This window comes from Patella vulgata, chromosome 8 (assembly GCF_932274485.2).
Source record: "Patella vulgata chromosome 8, xgPatVulg1.2, whole genome shotgun sequence".
NCBI lineage: Eukaryota > Metazoa > Mollusca > Gastropoda > Patellidae > Patella > Patella vulgata.
Window position 1 is genome coordinate 43,154,220 of NC_065886.2, and position 23,389 is coordinate 43,177,608.

The 23,389-nt window shown below is 37.4% G+C and overlaps 1 protein-coding gene across 1 annotated transcript; it reads right to left on the reverse strand.

Moving 5' to 3' along the window:
- Positions 1 to 8,988: 8,988 nt before the first annotated feature.
- LOC126831114 (medium-chain acyl-CoA ligase ACSF2, mitochondrial) lies at positions 8,989 to 20,544 on the reverse strand. Its single transcript, XM_050561748.2, has 2 exons — positions 20,493 to 20,544; positions 8,989 to 11,273 (listed from the first exon to the last, which is right to left on the reverse strand). Exon 2 carries the CDS (start codon positions 11,261 to 11,263, stop codon positions 9,593 to 9,595), a length of 1,671 nt encoding a protein of 556 aa, XP_050417705.1. The 5' UTR covers positions 11,264 to 11,273; positions 20,493 to 20,544; the 3' UTR covers positions 8,989 to 9,592.
- Between the last annotated feature and the right edge of the window lie 2,845 nt (positions 20,545 to 23,389).

The window sequence follows — 23,389 nt, forward strand, 5'->3', positions numbered from 1 at the left end:
TCCGGGTCCTCCGGTTTCCTCCCACTGCTAAAGACCCCTACGCGCAAGCGAATTATGTAAATAAAATTAAACCATATGTTAGTCCCGAAATGACCTAGTTTGTGTCGAGTGGTCGTTAAACCCCATTTCTCTCTCTCTCTCTATTATGCTTGTATACATGTATTCGGCTATATACATGTATATATAAAATGTAGAAGCGAACTGTTGCATTGTTATTCCTGGTAAGACAAACGTCTTAAGAAAACTGTAAGACAATATACGTCCACATGAAAATGTGGGCGTATAAAAATAATCATCCGAAATTCCATCACAATTCCATTCATAGGACCATTTTTTCCATTGGCCGCTATTTTCCTTTTATCCTCCGAATATCGCGAGATTTGATACCGCCCGGGAATGTTTTTCCCGCGCTGCCCTCACGTTAGTCTATATCATCCAGAAAAATATTCTGTACGTTGAAGACTAGGAGGTTCTGGATAATCGAGACTACGCTCACGTTGGTTTAAGGGATAGAGTTATTTTCCCTGAAGTTTTTCGTCTTTGCGTTATGTGGTACTGTTTGTGCCGAGGACTTTTAGACCAACCGGGGACGTCCTGGACAAAAACTAAACTTACATGTTACTACATAAGGCATCAAATGTAAACACGGATGGACAGAATAATCATCCGAAATTCATCACAATTCCATTCATAGGACCAGCCAGCCACAAAAGTCAAAGAATTTTAAAAGAGCAAATAGATGCAGATGTAGTGTTTATCAGCGGAACTACACTAAAAAAAACATGTTAAACGCAACTGGCAGAATAAAACAACCAAGAGACGACCCAAAGTGTGTTATATATACAAAAAAATGTGAGTGTAATGACGCCTGTGTTGGTAAAACATTCCTGGCGGTTTCCATGCGAATTAAAGAGCAACACACCGCAGTCAGAAAATAAGAATATAACAAATCGCAATAGCAGAACATATTTACAACAATCCACAGCATGAAATCAAATGGGAAACGACGGAAATTCTAGCCAGGAACCGAACAGGGTGGAAAAACCGAATTCTTCTAGAAATCCAGAAACATGGACGTGGAAAGCGGGACCATTCCAAAAACCGGTCGCCACATCTTACATACGACCCATGCATCTTTTCTTACTATATATTTCTGCAGCCTTGTGATCGTCTAGAATTTGTCTCTAGCTGTCTTTACTTCTGCTTCACGTTGTGTATTTACTTCTTACTATCATTGTGTCGGAAGTGAGATTTTCACCCCAGTCAACTTCAAATCCGCGTAGCAAAAAATGTAAATTGTCAACCCCCTACAAAATTATGATGAGGAGATTGCCAAATGTTGTCCCCATTGTGCCTATAAAGATTGAAACCAACGGAATTTTGAGCAAAAAACTACAGCCTGTGATGTTACAGCCATTTAACATTGAAGTCAATGGGCAAATAATTGCTAGTCTGAGTCCTGAATAAAATGGGTTCGTCTGTCCGTCACACTTTTTGGGACACAATAACTCTTTTTCTAATTGAGCTTAAATGTTCAAACTTGGTAAAGGTGTTTATTAGGTCATTGCCTTGATGGAGTTCGAAGACGAGCATTTTCTGCTTGGGATAAGCAATTTGATTGGTTGATGCTTTGGGGCACGATAACTTTAGTTCTAATTAAGTGATGAAACTAGGTGTATACCGGTAGTTTAATTGCATTATTACCTTGACTAAGTTCGGTAATGAGCATTTTCTGTCAGGGTAGGCAGAGCTATAAGCAATTTGATTGGTCAAGACTTTGTAACACGCTTATTCTAATTGAGTTAGAATGTTCACACTATGCGTAGGTGTCTTTTAGGTGAATGTCTTGATGGAGTTCGAAGATGAGAATTTTCTGCTTAGGGTAAGCAGAGATAAGCAATTTGAATGGTTGATGCTTTGGGACACGGTAACTTTAGTTCTAATTAAGTGAGATGAGGACACTTGGTGTATATCTTTATTTCATCAACACCATGACTAACTTCGACGATGAACATTTTCTGCTGAGGGTACGCAGAGCGATAAGCAATTTGATTGGTCGAGACTTTGGAACACAATAACTCTCTTTCTAATTGAGCTAGAATTTCCAAACTTGGTGTAGGTGTTCATTAGGTGAATGCCTTGATGGAGTTCGATGATAAACATTGTCTGCTTGCGGTAAGCAGAGATAAGAAATCTGATTGGTTGTAGCTTTGGGGCACGATAAACTTTAGTTTTAATTAAGTGAGAGTAATGCAACTCGAGTATAGATTCATTATATCATTACCTTGACTAAGTTCGATGATGAGAATTTTCTGCTTAGACTGGGTGAATGCCTTGATGGAGTTCGATGATGAACATTGTCTGCTTGCGGTAAGCAGAGATAAGCAATCTGATTGGTTGATGCTTTGGGGCACGATAAACTTTAGTTTTAATTAAGTGAGAGTAATGAAACTCGAGTATAGATTCATTATATCTTTACCTTGACTAAGTTCGATGAGAATTTTCTGCTTAGACTAAGGAGCGATAAGCAATTTGATTGGTCAAGACTTTGGAACGTAACAACTCTGCTATTAAAAGAGTAGACGTTTATTAGGTGAATGTCTTGACTGAGTTCAATGATTAACATTTCGAGCTAATGCTAAGCAATTTCAATGGTCGACGCTTTGGGACAAGATAACTTTTATTCTATCTGATAGTGAGTGATGAAACTTAGTGTATAGTTGATAATCAGTTTGATTGCTTGATACTTTTGAAAAAAAATAAATAAATCTGCTATTAATTAATATGTGTCATCTATTTATTTTGGGATTTCGGCGGGGAACATCAGCCCCACTGTAGGCTTGTTTGCTAAAAGTGTTGCGTCTCGTGTTCTAATGATTCAAGCATGGTTAAATGGACAGTAAACCCCCTCTAAATACGAAATAGGAAGTGTTTATCTCCTAATTAATTAGCCGGTGAATGGTTAATCCAGCTAAATAATATTTTTCCTGAATAATTGTTATTTTAGAAAGAATGCATTCGCAAACTAAATCTTGCTTATTGCAATCAGCCAGCTGAAATATTATCAAAGATGGTGGTCCATATTACCAATTTCGACAGAAATCAATTGGGATGCTACAATGAGGACATATATTCCGTCTACCCTTTGTCATTCCTCTTAAGATATTCAAGAATTGAGAGTCTGAAGGTGATGGTACAGACTTCAAGCATGATGCATTTCTGCCATCGCATGCTTCACTGTGTTGTGTTTAACATCGACGATGTTATCACACACGTATTGTTGTTCGGTGGTTATCCACCAAATACGTAACCCTGTGTAAGAATTGATCGTATCCACTTCCATACAAATAAAAAAACCCTTACATTCCATCAGATGTTTATCCTACATTTAACAAGCAAAGGGTTTCCCATGAATTTTGCAATGTGGTATACTGGACACTTGACAAGGATCTTATCAAAGAGAAATTTCTCAACCTTTTCACAATCAGGTCTCCACTAACACTAGAATATTGTCTATTGTACAGGTATTTTGTAAATGAATCCTAACCCCTTCGACAGATTTTAAAATTTTACACGGACAGTAAAACCAAAATTAAATGGGGATGGGCTGTGTGGAATTACTGGTGGTAAGTAAGGCAGCGGTGTTGTTTGTGTTTCACATGACGCAATAAAATTATAGTGAGTTGTCAATTAGACCCATGGTAAATTGATATGGATCGCAGCTGCCAATTTTGTGGCCCCTTCGTACGAAAATGCTAAAGCTTTAACAACTGTACCCGAGGAGTGCTTTATTTCCAGCTTCAACGGTACCAGGATTCCACCGCTAGCGATGGATACCGCGAGATCTAAAGTTGGTGTATGTACTACTGTAGAAAAATTCAGACGATCTCTGATCGAGGAAACTACGACTTTGTTCGAAACTGTGATAGATCATTATCAATGCCTTCGACGTAATTAGACTTCATTACTGTAAGTTATACAGTTTTCATGAATCCAATCACAATAAATACTACACGGAATCAATATTTTGTAGATTCCACGTCTAGGGTAAGTGGTGGCAAGCGGCTATAGCAGTATACATTGCGGGACATATTTACATCGTGGGGACTAGCTCGTACCTTGAAGCTTCTTTGGCATATTTCATTTGCTGCCTGCTATAACCATAACCCCTGACTGTTTCTTGCTGCAACTGTTACTTTCGATAACTGATATCAATTGGCATTTAAAGCCAGGGCAAGTTCATTGCGTAACCAAAGAAGCAATGGTTATGAGCACTCTGAATCTATTTTTCAGTTTCCACCAGTATCTTTGGGTTAGACTGAACTTTGAGCGCAAATGCCGTATAAACAGATCATTTGTGTTTTGCTCCATCGCCATGTATAGTTACATACTGATTGCCAAGGAGCGAGACAATCTGAACAAATTAGCAGCTATTTGAGCGCCCTACTTGTTCCAATTTGGAAACCGTTGGAAACGCCTTCTTTTTTTCTGAAAAATGTCTATGAAATGGTAAACAGTGTTTTCAGATAAAGGGTGATCTAAACATTTAATCGAAGTTTTGTCTTGTTTCTGTGTAGAAGTCTCTTCAGAACTTCTTTCTTAAGATTTTTCTGTTAGCTTGGATCTATATAGTTTTATTTCGGAGACCTTTGCGTCTGCCTCTATTTCTTTCTGCTAGAAATTGAAATATTTGGTTATTGATTACCAACATGATTGTTACTTTTGGGAGAAAAGAATTCATTATACAGAGCTTTCAGTACGTTATATTTAATGTCAAACTCTTCTTGACAAACATTAGATAATAAATTGCTAAAGGATCGCATTTGTTCTATTTTTCTGTAGATGTTAATTTGGTGTCTGTTCGTTTTGAAAGGAAAAGCATCACCAGATGTATTGATTTGTGTGTGTGTGTGGGGGGGGGGGGGATTTCACGATTTAAAGACCACTGATTTTTTGCAGAGCTGAATAGTCTGTGTGGACTTTCGAATCAAAATTTTGAGCAGTATCTATGATAAGGCTGTTTGAAGTCTCGTGGGTGGTATGGTTTATGATTTCTCCGGAAACGTTAATATCGTTCATTTTGTTTGGATATATATTGAGCTATCATCATGTCAATATCGTTCATTTTGTTTGTTTGTTTGCCTATATATTGAGCTATCATCATGTCAATATCGTTCATTTTGTTTGTTTGTTTGCCTATATATTGAGCTATCATCACTAAGAAGATTGTTATCTCTTTGTGAACCGATATCAACTGAAACAATTAACCAACGATTTTGGATATCGGATTTTATGACGGCCTTTAAACCATATGTCGTGTTTTTGGTCATTATGTGGTGACACCGAAGTTCCATTTGTTTTTAATAACTGCAGTTACATTTACCCATGCCTCTTACAACACCCTTACTCTCCAGGAATGTCCTAAGAATTCTTTAGGCAAATACGGACAGTCAAGCATCTTGTTGCAGGATTGTGCAAATTCAGAATGGTCAATTGAATTTAATAAAACGTAAAGAACAGATTTATCTAGCTTTAGTTTCTTTGTCCTAACAGACTCGTCATTTAACTTATTAGGGCCGTATCTTTTATTCGAGAGGCTTAGGTCTGTTTTTATATAAAAAAAATCGTCTTCTTCATTGGACCATTTTAAGCAGTGAACCATATAATCAAAATTTCTCTACGTATGAACTGCACAGAGCAAAATGGTTTCAGACAGTATTCAATAAAAGATCTGTCCACGATGATTGTCCTGATATTCTTGCAACAGTGAGAATTGATGTTTAAGAAGATTTCCACAGCAGCGTTTAAATATTCTTTCTTTTCACTGGAAATGAATGACCATGCCAGAAAACGACCATTTACGTAGTTATTTACCCACCGAATACATAGCCAGAATTACTTTATTTTTGTCCAAAGGATATAACTCTTCGCAATAACACGTTTTAGTCGTATGTAAATGAAAAAAAAAGGAAAACATGAATAACTAAGTAAAATTGATACCGAGAGCAACCTCGGTGATATTTAAAGAATGGATTTAATTAAGAATACTTCTACTAGCCTGAAATATATCAGTAGAGCAAAATTCTGTCTTCAATGGCAGCTAACCCCCGCCCCCCAACTTTCGTGATATTTGTATAACATTATAGTATAACAATGCCAAATCTAACGTTAGGACGTTTATTAACAGATGAAAGATTAACGTTAATTATCATAATTTATAAATCAGAATAATTTAGGGGAACTCATCTTAGTGGCCCAATCTGACGACAGCTTTTCCATCACAGCAAGTTTAGCAATATGGTTGCCTTTTCTTCTAAAACCTTTCTATCTAATTTTCCATTTTTATTTACAGGGAAAGAAACCATCTGCAGGAAGTACTTGGGCTAGGCTATTTTAGCATTCGAATCAAAAAGAGTAGCCATGACCTACCTTGTGCACAACAGTGCTCGATTCAACAAGTCGAAGGTACTTACACAGGTAAGTTGTGATGTGGACTGAAGTTAGATCCCGTGATATTATTTTTTTAAATAAAACTTTTTAATCCTGTAGATAACTGGTTCGTGACATTACATGCATGTATTTTAGACAGAGTTAAAGTAGCCAAGTCTGTAACTCAATATCATCCAAAGTCTTCGACATTGAAAACACGAATTATTTGTCAATTTAAATCAACATTGATGTTGTGATATTACCGGGAAAAGATGGTCCTCTGATATCAAATATTTAAAACAAAATAAACATTTTATCATTAGTACACGAATCGTGTACCACAATGCGTTTCAGCGCCATTTGTAACAAGATACTCGAAGAACGAGGCTAGACATATTCCTCAAGTTATCAAACGGTGACGTCATATTCTTATTTGCTACTACTACTACCTGGTGCTTTAATGCTTCCACAGAAGAGGTATCGCAGACTATTTGGAGAGTATGCGCAAAAAATACTAGCGGTGTAGACTTGAATGACCAGACGCTAGAGATTGCCATTCGATTGAGACTTCTGGTGTATTTCAACGAACATAACTGATTAGAAATTATAGTAAAAACAGAAACGATTGAATGTAAATCAGTTTGTATACATTCATATTACATTATTATATGCGTTGCGACACATTCGTGTAAATTCAATTTTTAGGTCCAAAATATTTAGTCCGGTCAAATTACAGTTTAACCCCCAAAAATTGCAACAAAAGGTTTCTCAACTGATTCTGGTAGGGTTTAGTGTACTTTTAAATGTTTAAATAATTTAGTTCCTGTTTACCTCTCAGATCTTTTAGAACTTTATACACCTGGCCGAACATTACGTACATCAGATAAACTACTTTTAAAGCCCAAAACTGTTCAACTAGTCTCCTATGGTCAGCGCTCTTTTAGTTATCAAGCACCTGTTTTATGGAATAATCTACCATTTAGTAGATGTTGTACATCTCTGTATTCTTTTAAAAAACAACTTAAAACACATTTATTTAATCAGGCTTTTAACTGACTCTGTATACAATCGTTAACATGTCCATAATCTTGTTGTTTATGTGTGATTTACATTGTCACTTTGTAAAGTGCCCCTGAACATGTTATATGAAAGGGTGCACTATAAATATGCTGTTATAATAATAATAATAACATACTATAAGTTTACCAAAGTAGGACCCCGGAAAAGTGGGGTTTTTTTCAAGATGGCGTCAAAGATGGCTACCGAAATGTCTTAATGATCATAATTATGTATCTATCAACTCATTAAGATCATTAAATATGATGCTGGCCTTATATGTCAAAAATGGCCACCAAAACCTCCAAATGACCGCAAGTCCATAAGTATTGACCCAAATTTGATGATCTTGATGCCTATACCCGGGTTTTATGGCGCAAGGAACATATTAAGAAAACTTTGGATGTCACTGAGCTGTCCAATCATTACGAAATTGAATTCATGACCTTCAACTGTCCACTATCACCTAATGCACAAACACCCCTGTCCATAGAATAAGTTTCAGAGCGTTCAGTTTTGAGTGTCATCTTCCACCTCAGTATCGACCTATTGAGTGTTGTTTGAATTGTCACAATTTTCAGTTTGACAGAGGCCACATACAGCAGTGTAGGGGAGTCCATAGCGTCTGCAGCTGCATCGAGAGAACTTGGACCCCACCCCCACCCCCCAAACAGTTGGAATGGATAATTTTCAAGAGTTCGCCAGGCACAGCATTGTTTTGGGTCATAATTGAAATTAACTGATCATTTCCCTGTTTCCACCCCTATTCAGTTAGGTCACTTTCATTTGCCATCCCCGTCTTTAGCATAATTTGAAAGTACACACGTTGGCTATGAAATCTTCTTGCAGGTGATGTTGGGGAAAGTCGCATAGGAATGACAGATGCTTCAGCAGTTGCCACTTTCTTGGTAAAAATAATATGGCACAGTGATGATAGCGTATCATTCGATTTGCCACCAAATAGATCAACCATCAGGTCTTTGCCAAGATCTGATATGTCCTCTTGAGATTTGTTTTGAAGGATGAATGCACTAGCACAGGACTTCATGACAGGACCAGATTTCACTACTTTCCGGTAGAGAAGATTAGAAATGCATGCAAAGCCCGTCTAAAACAAGAAAATACTCATCGCTATCAAATAGATTGCAATCTTGTAGACAAGGTTTACATCAATCACCCTTCTATCAAAATATGCAAACTCATCACGAGGCTTAAAACAATAAACGTAGTCAAAGACTACACCTATACACCAATTAAATGCCCGTGTGGACAAATTGCAAGCACCTCACACCTGCTAATCAACTGCAATCAATTAAACAATGAACGGCGATCAATGATTGACAAACTGATAGAGAGGGGAAAAACCCTCTGTCTCAACTCTCTCCTTTCTCCACAGTCTGAAGATAGATACTGGACATCTTAGTTGGTCTGGGACTTCATTGAAAATATAGGCATGACCAAACACATAATAATAAAACCAATCAATTAAAACACACACGGTCTTATCTGGAGAGCATGCGCAATAAATACTTTCGGCATAGACTGGAATAACCAGTCGCTAGAGATTGTCATTCGATTGAGACTTCTGGCGTATTTCGCCGAACATAACTGATATGAAAAACAAAAACGATTGAATGTAAATCAGTTTATATACATTCATATTACATTATCATATGCGTTGCAAACTATTTTTGTCATTTTCTAGGTATTAAATATTAGCGATTTAGCATTGTCCCATGACTTCTTTATATTTTAACCCCATTCATAATAAATATTGCCGCTACCTACATGGTGGTTAGGTTGGACAAAAGGCAGACCTTTATTACAACAGTAAGTTTAAATATACACAGAAACATTTAGGTATAGTTTTCCAGATGAATGATTATGGTAAACTATTATAACCTATAAGGGGACTTATCGTGGTGGCTCCATCTAATTTGATATATTATCCATCACAATACGTTTAGCATATATATAGTTCTAATTTTCCAGATAAACGATTAACGTAAATTATTAGACCCATTAACGTAAATTATTGTAATTTATATATCAGAATAATTTAGGGGAACTTATTGTGGTGGCCCCATCTGACTTGATATCTTTTCCATCACAGTAAGTTAAGCAATTTAACCGCCTTCTCTTCCAAAACCTTTCTGTCAAATTTTCCATTTTTATTTACAGGGAAAGATTCCATTTTCAGAAAGTACTTAGGACAGGCTGTTTTTGCATTCGAATCATGACTGACAAATGTCTTCCTGCAAAAATTATTTACGTCCTGGGGGCAAGTATCGGAACTTTTTTCAGGAATATAGCAGGCACAAATCTCATTTAATAAGGCTTCATCTGGAACTTTAACAACCCGGACATCGGCTACTCCTGGACATCCTCCAATAATATTCTCAATCCAAGATGGATGGAAATAATTCATTCCTCTCATAATAACGTCATCAAACCGTCCCCGTACAATTAACTCTCCCTTTTCTGTAAAACATCCATAGTCATTAGTAAGATACCAACCATCATCTGTAAACTTCGACTTCATCAGATCATCTTCGTCTCCAACATAACGTCTACATATGCCAGGTTTATTAACCAAAACTTGTCCATAAGCCCCAGTAGGGACATCCTTCAAATGTTCATCAACTATCTTCACACTTACCATTTCTATTAGCGATCCGGTATTAAAATCCTCGAACCCGGATTCTTGGTCAATTTTCTTAAGACTCACGCTCCCAACTTCTGAACTTCCATACATATTATATACCGTCTTAGTTAACGTACCGATGACCGCCAATATGTTCCTTTTCAGTGGTTGACCAGCAAGTAATACCGTATTCAAAGGAATTGTAACGTGACCAAGCGATTCTCTTTGAATTAACTCTGTCAACTCTAGACAAGATGCCGCTGATAATATAGCAATCTGACAATTTTCCTGCAGAATGATATCTCTAACAAACCGAATATCAAGTCCTTCATCTGATTTAAACCTGCGATCCAGTAAGAATGTTTTGTCCCCATACGTTGTGTACCAAAAGGGTAGTCCTAAGCCCCAGGTAAGGCTGTGCTCGTGAAAAAGAGAAATACTTGAACCCAGTGCGTGCACTGATTCTGATATAGATCTGAGGCATAATTCAGTACTACCAAAAAATGCGTGGCTTAACGGGATCAGTTTTGATACGCCAGATGTACCCGAAGTTTGCATGATAACTGCAACATCGTCGGTACTGATTGTTAGGTCTTCAACATTAGAATTATCTGTGAGTTCCACCCCTTCTTGCCAGATGAATCCTAGTTCAGTGCCAAGATTCAAGTTTGTGTAGATGAAATTCTTCAAGTGAGGCAACTTTTCCGAGGTAACGCAATTCCCAGTGACGGTATCAAAGTGTTGAGATATGATTCGATTAGCCCGGTCATCAGGATTCGAGGACAGAATTACAGCCCGACATTTTGACTTGCGGAGATTTTGTAGAAGATATGTTCCATCAGACATTTGGATGGTTGCGTTCTGGACAGTACAGCCGGCACACATGATTCCAAAGAAAGCGACCAGAGCTGCAGGGGAGTCTGGGATCATGCTACAAACAACACTACCTGGCTCTACTCCAATCTTTAACAAGTGACGTCCAAACTCCACTGAAAGGTCATACGTTTCTTTTGATGTTAGAACAGCTTTGGGTTTATCCTTAGCAACGTAAACAAAAGCTGATGCGTCTGGCTGTTTGTTGGCCCAGTATTTTAAACGCTTTGGTGTGGTATAAGCTTCATAAAGAGACTGCATCCTCAAAAACCTATAAACATAAAGCAAGTCTTGGTGACACAAATTTATAATAATTCAACACTGTTCTAGAATCTTGCGAGTTAGCAATGACCCCCCACCCCCCGGCTTCCGGTCTGCGCAAACGCGAGTTTCATAATGGAGGACCAATTCAAACGTATTTTGTTTGTTTTTGAATCCCAGAATTCTGCTTCTAGTGTTGAATTATTATAAATTTGTGTCCGATGTGGCTAGAAATGATTCTTTTTAGCGGCAAGAAAAGAAGAATAACGATGAAAAATAGACGTTAAGGATTCCAAATTTCAGCCCAATAGGAGTGAACGGGGACAGTGAAGGGGCATCGTCCGATCAGACACCGTTCCTGAAGCAACTACTTCATCGTATGGGGCGCCATTATTTGAAGGGTAGCCACTTTGCGAATATATTCAAACTTATCTTTTATTTTCCACGTATTTTCAGTGCTATCAACATATATGTTAGTGGCATGACTATATTACAGATTTTGTTGTCATCTTGTTATGGTGATATTGACAAGATGGCAGCCAGTATTAGCGGGAAAATGGGACGATGTTATGATATTGATGATTACGTGGTGTTTAGTGTCAGTATATAGGCTTTCGGGGCCGCAGATTCCATCCCTTACACATATTTCCAAGATGGCGGCAATTTGTAACTGGACGTGTTCTAAACATATTACTGAAAAACGTTCTATTTTTATATTATTAAACTTATTTATTGATTTGTTTTTTACAGGCTTCTCAATCCAATTCTGTTATGTATAAGCTTATAACCGATACCGTGTCGTAATATGTTCCAACGACGAATATTACTTATTCGAGTTGACGACTGAGCTGATATCGAGTTTCTCGGAAAATAGCCCATTTACTCGGTCGATCGCGATATCGTCCGGACTGAACTTATGACTTGGAGGCGTCAGTTTCATTGTGAGCCCTTCACAATGTTGTCTATCAGTTATAGATACAAAACTGCCGCTGTTTAAAAATCTGAGACTTACAAAGGTAGTTTGGAAAAGGTAGTTAATGAAATATGATAAAATGGCGAACATGTGATCATTTTACACAGCTGTAAATGGAACTTGTGTCCCTAAAAACATATATATTGACACCATACAGACACGGCCCCACAAGCCTATGTGACGCCCCCCCCCCACCTTCATCTAAATAACTAGTTTTTAAATCAACTTAAGTAAAATTTGTATGTTTATTTCTCGTTCAATCCTCCAATTGATCAATTCTATAATATATCTTTCATAATTCTACCCTCTCTATTTGCTTAAATATAACCTGGTTTAGACAGTATTAGGGGAAGCGAAGGCCTGTGATTTGCTATCTGCGCTGTCGTTCCTAAAACATGGGGTACAACAAACGGCTCATGTGCCGACCCTCATTTTATCTCGCGTTAGGAAATCATCGTCTCCGACTGTAATACACTATTATTCATGAGGACTTGTTAAAATCCCTCACTTATTTGGAAAGGCAAACGCCGCGGTGAGGAATAGCTTCACTTAACGTCCGCTTTCACCTTAGTTGATGCCACTGAATCACTCTTTATGACTTCATCACACCACAAAACTAAGACCCGTATACCAATACAGACAATTTCAGTAGTCAGTGATCTGAACACTGTCTACCACGCATTTTTAGCAAGAAATCTTCCGTCGTCGTATATCGTATTTTAAAGACCCGATTAACTCTTTGAAAATGTGAGAAGCGGGTCGTGTTTTATAAGTACAACTAAAAATAATTTGATGTGAAAATTTAATACAAGATTACAACAAACATTGTGTGGCTACCTTTTTACTTTCAAATATGGGCATTATTATTATTATTATGAATCCCGTGTAAGGTTACCTCATCCTTTAATTAGAGCCTGGGCTGTGCAAGTCTACGTTTGGTTGCTAGGACACCGTTTCCGCTGGGAAAAAAGATGGCCATGCGGTTGACAGTTCGAGGCAGAATTTGACTTTGTTTTGATATGGATCGCTAGGTAGCGGTTGAATCTTTTGATATGTATTATAATTGTATACATCGATAGTTCCTAAACTAATCACAACCGATGTCACGATGTCACGATGTCATGATGTTTATATCGGTCCATGTTGATGTCATTTGACGATGTCTTGCCAGTATTGATGTAATGTTGATGTCATGATTGTGATGATGTACATTGCCGCACTGTTCATGGATAATAAACTTGTTTGATTAACTCTATCGTAGTGTGCCGATATATATATAAGCACATTGAAGTTGTGATTATGCAAGCTGTCGATTGTTCAAGTTTTTAGTTTTATGGTAAACTGTCATCATGTCTGAAGAAGATAAACAATGTGACATTTCTCATTCTGACGGCGATAGTTCGTTTGGTTCGCAAGTCAGTCTTAAAATTTTACAACATAAAGAAAAGTTGGCTCTTGCACGTTCGAAAAGGCAACATATTAAACAAAAAATGGAAATGTCAGAAAGATTAACCAGGTTAAAAGCCGAAGAAGAATTATTAGATATTGAATTTGAAGAACAACAAGCACAAATTAGTTTAGAACTTTATGAAAAGGCTGATAATGAAAAGGCTGAAAATGAAAATGAAGACAGGAAATCTGATGTTTATCGTGATCGAACATTACTATCCCCTAGGCCTGATAATTATAAATTTGAGTTTACTTTAGATTCGCCAGAAAAAACTTTCACCAGTGATGACATAAATTGTTTTACACCATGTGTAAATCGAAATTTGCTTCATGGTCGTAGAGACTCTGTGGTTATTGATATAGAAGGACCTGTCAATTTATTTGAATCTCCAAATTTAATTGTTAAATCAAATTGTAATAATTTACCTGTTGAGCACAATCCTGCATTATCAAATGTTATACCTAATGTAACTCATGTAGATCATGATTATTCTATTGTAAGCTTGCCCATGTCAATTAATAATGCTTATTCATCTTATCAACAAAGTGTAGGTAGGTCTATGTACTGTAATACTACTAATACTTTACCACAGTATAAATCTGTAATTACTGCTAGGGAATCTATTGTGCAACCTGATACTAATAGAGTGAGTTTATCTGTTAATAATCATGCCTTACCTCGAACAGATGATAATAACATATCGGTTAGTACCGTTTCTTCCATGTCACTGCCATTTAATAATTCTGCTAATTACTTACCTATATCTAATAATTTGTCTTTTTCATCAAATAATATGTCATCCATTCCATATTATGATGCAAATTGTAATATGTCTGCATGTAATTCGACAAATTATAATTTTATACCTACTTGTACCATTGATGGTAGGCCTACATTCACAAATACTTCCATATCTTATAGTAGTAATGTGCCAATCAGTCATGTTGTTCCCCCACACTCTAGTCCAAGTTCTAATTTAATTTATCATGTAAATACTGATAGGCAGAATAATGTGCATACTTACCCTCAGAATAATGTTTCTGTTTTTAGAAGTGATGTTTGTGATAACACACAAAATACAACAAATGACTTAGTACAAAAACTGTGTCAGGTGGTTTCGACTCCAAAGTTGGAATATATGACATTTAATGGTGATCCTTTAAAGTTTATTTCTTTTATGCACAACTTTGAGACTCTGTTAGAGACTAATAACCCAGAGGAATCACGTAAATTACAACTTTTAATTCAGCACTGTAGTGGAAAGGCCAGGGAGTCCATAGAATGTTGTGTAAATTTACCTGTAGAGACAGGATTTGAAACAGCTAAACGAACTTTGCGTGAGAATTTTGGTAAACCTCATGTTATTGCAAAAGCCTATATGACTAAGTTAGAGAACTTACCTGTTATCAAGACCGCAAATAGTACTTTCCTGATGGAATTTGTTCGTAACTTGGAGATTACTAATAGAACACTATCTGGTATGGGAAGAGACTACATGAATGATTTAGATCACATGAACACACTGAGGGACTTGAATTCTAAATTACCTATGTTTTTGAGGGCTAAGTGGACGGAAAGGGCTGGTAGAATCCTTGAAAATGGTTCCAGACCAAGGTTTATAGACTTTTTACATTTTGTTAAAGAACGAGCAGTATTAGTTAACAACGAGTTTGGGGAAGACTTGTCGAATAGTTCCAGAGAGAAGAAATTTGATAGTTCGTATTTTAGAAAACCCAGACCGATGGCAACTCTTATGGCTACAACGAGTTCGAATGCAGCTTGTAAGATGAATTCAAGTCGTCCCAACATTTTAAGATCCGGTGCTGGAAATTTTAGATCACCATGTATTTACTGTGCAGGTAGGCATCCTATTTGGAAGTGCAGTCAGTTTATAGATCTTGACAATAGAGGTAAAGGTAAAGTTGTTGGTGACCTCCAGTTATGTTTTAAGTGTTTAAATAAAGGACATTCGATTAAATTTTGTGATAAGTCTGGATTTAGATGTCGGATTCCTAATTGTGAAAGGGATCACAATACTTTGTTGCATGATGTTAATTTGTTTAATTTGAGCCAATCCAGTTCCATTGAGAAGATAGAAGATTCCAAGAAGACCTCCAGTGTTGTTACTGCTGCTGCTGGGGCTGGTGAAAGGAAGGTTTGTCTTGGAGTTGTTCCAGTTATTGTTCAGAATAAAATCACCAAGAAAGAAGTCACTTCTTATGCTTTGCTGGATACTGGATCCGAAATCACTTTAGTCTTAAAGAAACTTGCTGCTCATCTTGATATTGGTGGTGAGATTGATCCATTTACTGTCACAGGTGTTACAGGATCTAAGGAAGTTGAAAGTGAATTAGTCGATATAGTCATCAAGTCTTCAGATGGAGATACATCGGTTGATTTCAGTGATGTTAGAACTGTACCATCATTACCAATTCCCACCACTACAATTCCAAGGATGGAAGATTTACAGAAATACTTACATTTGAAAGATATTGACTGTCCTGAAGTGCAGTTTCATGAGGTAACTGTTATTATTGGTGTTAAAGAACGGCCAAAACTTTTTATCCCTTTAGATTACAGAGAAGGTGGAGAAAATGAACCAGTTGCTATTAGGTATAGGTTAGGCTGGATTGTTATTGGGTCAGTTGATCAGCCACGAGATTTTAATGAGTTTTGTTTTAATTTTGTTAGCTCTGTTATTAGTCATGAAGAAACTGAAGTTAAAGATGATCTGAAGGAACAGTTGCAGAGATTGTGGAATACAGATTTCAAAGATCTAGAAGTTGAAAATAAACCAGGTTATTCAATTGAAGATAAAAAGGCTTTATGTATTATTGAGGATGGATTAAAGATTGTTGATGGTCATTTTCAAATTCCATTACCATGGAAGAGAATTCCTCCTAATCTAATTAATAATAGAGCTATGGCTTTGAACAGATTAGATGGATTATCTAAGAGGTTTAGAAGGAATCCTGATCTGTTCTTTAAGTACCAGACCACAATTAATGATTATATTTCTAAGGGCCATGCTGAGAAGATTCCAGAGGTGGAAATTGATTTAAATGAAAGACCCATTTGGTATTTACCACACCATCCAGTAACCCATCCATTAAAGCCAGATAAAGTTAGAGTAGTCTTCGACTGTGCAGCTCAATACCATGGAACATCGCTTAACAGTCAGTTATTACAAGGCCCAGACTTAGCTAATCACTTGTTAGGAGTCTTATTTCGGTTCAGACAGGGAGAGATTGGGTTTATAGCTGATATTGAGGCTCATTTTCACCAAGTTAGAGTTGAACCAAAGGATTGTGATGTATTGCGATTCCTATGGTGGAGGAATGACGACATTAATGACGTTGTGGAAGATTATCGGATGACCAAACACATATTTGGCGCCACATCTTCACCTGCTGTTGCTAACTACTGTGTCAAGAAATGTGCTGAGCTTTACGGTGGCGACTTCGATCCTGAAACTGTGAAGACCATTATGAAGAATATGTATGTAGATGACCTGATGAAGTCAGTTGATTCTTTAAATTTATCAGTTAAATTGTTCCACGAGTTGTCAAAGTTGTTATTTACTTGTGGTTTTAGGTTGACTAAGTGGTGTTGTAACGATCGCAAGTTTTTGGAGAACGTTCCAGAAAAAGATAGAGCCAAGTCTATTGTTGATTTGGATAACCTTTTGCCCACTCAGAGTGCTTTGGGATTGAGATGGGATACCGAATCAGATGTCTTTTCATGGGAGGTCAATGAGAAGTTGTTGTATTCGTTTGAGAAGGTTACAACAAGAAGAAGTATTTTGTCAATTGTTTATTCATTATTTGATCCCATTGGGTTTATCGCTCCATACATTATGAAGGCGAAGTTGTTGTTACAAATGTTGAGTAGGAGAAATCTAGGTTGGGATGATCCTGTTTCTTTGGAAGATAAGCTTCAATGGTACAGATGGTTAGAGGATTTAGATAGGTTGTCTGAAATTAAGGTTGATAGGTGTTTGAAACCTAAGGTATTTGGTGTTATTGGAGAGGTCCAGTTACATATATTTTGCGATGGTTCTAGAGTTGGTTATTCTGCTGTTGCATATTTGAGATTCATAAATTCCAGTGGAGAGGTTCATTGTTCTTTTGTATTTGGGAAATGCAGGTTGGCTCCTATTCGTGAGGTGTCTATTCCAAGGCTGGAATTATCGGCTGCGGTTGTTGCCGTGAAGATGAGAAGAGTTATACAGGAAGAATTGGAGTTTGTTATAGAGAAGACTGTATTTTGGACAGATTCGTTGTCAGTTTTAAAGTGTATTAATAATGATAGTAAAAGGTTCCATACGTTTGAATCGAATAGATTAACAGTAATTCATCTTGGATCTAAGATTTCAGAATGGCGTTATGTAAATCGGGATTTCAATCCTGCTGATGACGGTTCCAAGGGGTTAAAGTTAAAGACCATGGTGAAGGACAATAGATGGATTAGTGGTCCAGAATTCTTGAGGGGGAATGAAAGTGATTGGCCTTCACCCATTGTTATTCCAGAATTGAAGGATGACGACCCTGAAGTTCGGAAAGAAGCAAAAATTTATGTTGCGTCAGTTGACAAGGATGTTATTGATGATTTGATTTTGAGGTATTCCTCCTGGTGGAGATTGAAGAGAGGAGTTGCCTGGATCTTAAGGTTTAAAAGATATTTAAAGTTAAAGGTTTTAGGACAGGGGTGTCCTAATAACTTTGAGGGGTTTTTAACGGTTGGAGAGATCAAAGAAGCCGAGTCAGAGGTTATCAAGTTTGTTCAACGGAGGGTGTTTCCCGACAGCTTAAAGGCCCTACGTCATGTTAGCGAGAGTTCTAACCCTTCGAAGATTGATTCATCACTCCGAAAGCTAAATCCACAACTTTTAGATGGATTACTGAAGGTTGGAGGAAGATTAGATAAAGGACCTGTAGGTGAAGATGTAAAACACCCAGTTATCCTTCCGTATAAACACCATGTTACAGATTTGGTTATTAATTCACATCATTTGGAAGTCTGTCATTTAGGTCAGGAATCGGTTTTGTCTTTCTTGAGGCGTAAATATTGGATCGTCAAAGGGAGATCTGCTGTCCGTAGGGTTTTACGGAAATGTGTTGATTGTCAGAAGAGATCCAAACGTTGTGAGGAACAGTTTATGGGGAATTTGCCTAAACAGCGTTTGACACCAGATAAACCCCCTTTCTCTTGTGTAGGAATCGATTATTTTGGACCATTGTCTGTAAAGCAGGGTAGAAGTATTGTAAAGAGATATGGTTGTTTGTTTACCTGTATGGCATCCAGGGCAGTCCATGTGGAAATTGCGCATTCTTTAAATACGGACTCATTCATCAATTGTTTAAGGCGGTTCATTTGCTTAAGAGGTTGTCCTGAAGAAATCTTTAGTGATAATGGTTCTAATTTTGTTTCCGCTGAGAAAGAACTAAGGGACTGTATCAATGAATTCAACCAGTCAAGAATTTCAAACTTTTGTGTCCATAAAAGTATCCGCTGGCGTTTTAACCCACCAGCAGCCAGTCATATGGGAGGCATATGGGAACGGATGATCCGTTCAATTAGGCAGGTACTTAAATCAGTGTTAAAAGAACAGCTTGTCTGTGATGAGATTTTGTTAACTGTTGTATCAGAAGCTGTATTGATTATTAATAGTCGACCACTTACAAGGGTAAGCGATGATGTATTGGACGAATCACCGTTAACACCAAACCATCTTCTACACCTTAGGTCAAGTTCTACTTTACCACCTGGAGTGTTTGATCAAAAAGACTTGTACCTTAGAAGAAAGTGGCGTCAAGCTCAGTATTTAACAGATGTATTTTGGAAGCGTTGGGTGCAGGAATATATTCCCACGCTACAAGAAAGAACCAAATGGACTTTAAAGCATAAAAATGTCAGAATCGATGATATTGTACTTTTGGCCGACGATAACTATCCGAGAGGACAATGGCCACTTGCTCGGGTCGTTGATGTGATTACCTCGGACGATGGATTGGTTAGAACAGTTAAAGTGAATACTTCGTCATCCGTTGCGACAAGCGCCAAACGTTCCAGGGCCAGCGAATTTAAAGATGGTTCCATTATTTTAACTCGCCCAATTACTAAAATTTGTCTTTTAGAATTACACACAGACTGATTGGCTTATGTTTGTTTTATCTCTATATATATGGTAATTAGAAATGTTTGTTTAATTGACCTGTTGTATTGTTACGGTAGCCATTTGTTTAATTTTGTACATAAAAGTCTTGTTATAGCTTTTATGTAGGGGCTGGTGTGGCTACCTTTTTACTTTCAAATATGGGCATTATTATTATTATTATGAATCCCGTGTAAGGTTACCTCATCCTTTAATTAGAGCCTGGGCTGTGCAAGTCTACGTTTGGTTGCTAGGACACCGTTTCCGCTGGGAAAAAAGATGGCCATGCGGTTGACAGTTCGAGGCAGAATTTGACTTTGTTTTGATATGGATCGCTAGGTAGCGGTTGAATCTTTTGATATGTATTATAATTGTATACATCGATAGTTCCTAAACTAATCACAACCGATGTCACGATGTCACGATGTCACGATGTCATGATGTTTATATCGGTCCATGTTGATGTCATTTGACGATGTCTTGCCAGTATTGATGTAATGTTGATGTCATGATTGTGATGATGTACATTGCCGCACTGTTCATGGATAATAAACTTGTTTGATTAACTCTATCGTAGTGTGCCGATATATATATAAGCACACATTGTTAGGTGTGTGTTAGAAATATTTGTAAAAGAGTAGCCATGACCTACCTTGTGCACAACAGTGCTCGATTCAACAAGCCGAAGGTACTTTCACAGGTAAGTTGTGATGTGGACTGAAGTTAGATCCCCGTGATATTACATTTTTAAATAAAACTTTTTAATCCTGTAGATAACTGTTTCGTGACATTACATGCATGTATTTTTAGACAGAGTTAAATTAGCTAAGTCTGTAACTCAATATCATCCAAAGTCTTCGACATTGAAAACACGAATTATTTGTCAATTTAAATCAACATTGATGTTATGATCTTCCCGGGAAAAGATGTTCCTCTGATATCCAATATTTAAAAAAAAAATAAACATTTTATCATTGGTACACGAGTCGTGTACCACAATGTGTTTCAGCGCCATTTGTAACAAGAGACTCGAAGAACGAGGCTAGACATATTCCTCAAGTTATCAAACGGTGACGTCATATTCTTATTTGCTACTACTACTACTACCTGGTGCTTTAACGTCTGCTTCCACAGAAGAGATATCGCAGACTATTTGGAAAGCATGCACAATAAATACTAGCGATGTAGACTTGAATAACCAGGCGCTAGAGATTGCCATTCGATTGAGACTTCTGGCTTATTTCACCGAACATAACTGATTAGAAATTATAGTAAAAACAGAAACGATTGAATGTAAATCAGTTTGTATACATTCACATTACATTATTATATGCGTTGCGACCCATTTGTGTGAATTCAGTTTCTAGGTCCCAAATATGTAGTCAGGTCAAAATACAGTTTAACTCCCCCAAAATTGCAACAAAGGCTTTCTCAACTGGCAGGGTTTAGTGTACTTTATAACATTCTAAAAGTTTACTAAAGTAGGACCCCCGGAAAAGTGGGGTTTTTTTTTCAAGATGGCGTCAAAGATGGCCACCGAAACGTCTTAATGATCATAATTGTGTATCTATCAACTCAAATTTGATGAGATAATTATGGACTTGCGGTCATTTGGAGGTATTGGCGGCCATTTTGACATAATAGGCCAACATCATTTTTAAACACCAAGATCATCAAATTCGAGTTGATAGTTCCATAGTTATGATCATTTTAAGACGTTTCGGTGGCCATTTTTGACGCCATCTTGAAAAAAAACTAAACCCTACCAGAATCAGTTGAGAAACCTTTTGTTGAAATTTTAGGGGGGTTGAGAGGGATTTAGCTCCTTTAATCTTTTTCTATGGGAGAAAGCGCCATATCGTCCTTTGCATCCAAGCTATCGATATCCAGCGTTTCGTAACCTTCTGTGTCGGAGTTAAGGAAAACCTTACGACTGTAATAGAGGTCATAGCTTCAACAGATTTTATGTCAAAGCTGGTGTGACACTGGGATAGAGGCTACAGTTTTTAACGGAGTTTTGGCAAATTTGGTGTGAATCATTGGTGTCATGAGAGAGCAAACATTATCAATATTCAGCTTTCGAGATTTAACTCGGGGATAACTCTGGTGACAGAACATTGAATATCGATTGTGTTCGAACTCTCGTAAACCCAATGCCTCACGCCAAATTTGAAAACGACTCGGGGGGGGGGGGGGTGGATGACCGAATGGTTAGCACGTGCGTGCTGTATCATAAGGCCTGCCATTGAGTCAACTGGCGTGGTTTCGAATCCCGGTTGTGCGTGACAAGGAGTAGGGTCGCCTGTCCAGACGCGTGGGTTTTCTCCGGTTCCCCTGCTAAAGACCCCTACGCGCAAGCGAATTATTGAAATAGAATTAACCATATGTTAGTCTCGAAATGACCTAGTTTGTGTCGAGTGGACGTTAAACGCCATTTCTCTCTCTGTCTCTCTGAAAACGACCCTTGTAAACCCAATGCCTCACGCCAAATTTGAAAACGATATGTTAAAAACTGTGGTATCTATCTCAGTCAGAAGTTTTCAGCTAAGGGGGCATAACTCGGGCACGAAAGGTTGCGGAACGTTGATTATCGATATGGTTCGTCCTCTCATGACCCCAATGCTTAAAACTAAATTTTTTTAACAAAAATATAGGCTTTATCGCGTTTACAAGGTTTTCGGAAAAGGGGCATATCCTCGACATCAATTAGGCGTTATCACATATTTTAAGTTTGATCTAAATCAGATAAAAATTGTGTCCACAGATTTTGTACATATTTCACTTTTTACGCCAGTGAGATCTTATGCGCACCTAAATCGAACCGATTAAAGCTCGTATTGATGCCGAACATATATTTTAGGTTTCATCTGGCTCGCGTATGGTGCATATTTTGCGTAAAAGGCAGGGGGCATAACTCAATTCTCAGTAAAAAAATATCTATAGATAAATTAGATTTCGAACACAAAAATATTCAAACAATACTTCCGGGAAACACAGCTATTTCTTTCCAGGACATCTCGTCCATCGTTGAAATCGTACATCACTGTAAGAACCCAACTAAACGCTTTAAACCTCATTAAATCATCACCAAATCTACCAGGTCCCCGTCACCCCCAAGGCAGTGCGCTATTATAGTTTTTTTTTAAAAATAATTTCTATATTATATCATATATTTTTTTTTTCGAAAGCAAGTCAACAATTGTGTGGCGTGTACATATTAAGGCCTCGGCATCGACATCATCTTATGAATATCTACCGTTAAGTGTTTGTACGTTCTTTCCAAGGGACCTTTATCTTTATCTTTCGCACCCGATAAAATATGTAAATTGAATATATATCCAGTCGTCTAACTTGTCAATGAACATTGTTTATGGAAGCGATTTTACAAAAGCAGCAATGCGTGTTATTGTATCCATATATAGTATGTAAATATATATGTGATTCATTAAGAAATAAAATATTGTTTAATAACTCAAAAACGGAAGGTTCGATGAGGACCAAAATCGAACTCATCCAAGATTTTTTAATTCTTAAGACATATTGTACAGG

Excerpts from the sequence above, each read along its gene's own strand:
- LOC126831114 (XM_050561748.2), bottom strand. The coding sequence starts at position 11,263 with ATGCAGTCTCTTTATGAAGCTTATACCACACCAAAGCGTTTAAAATAC.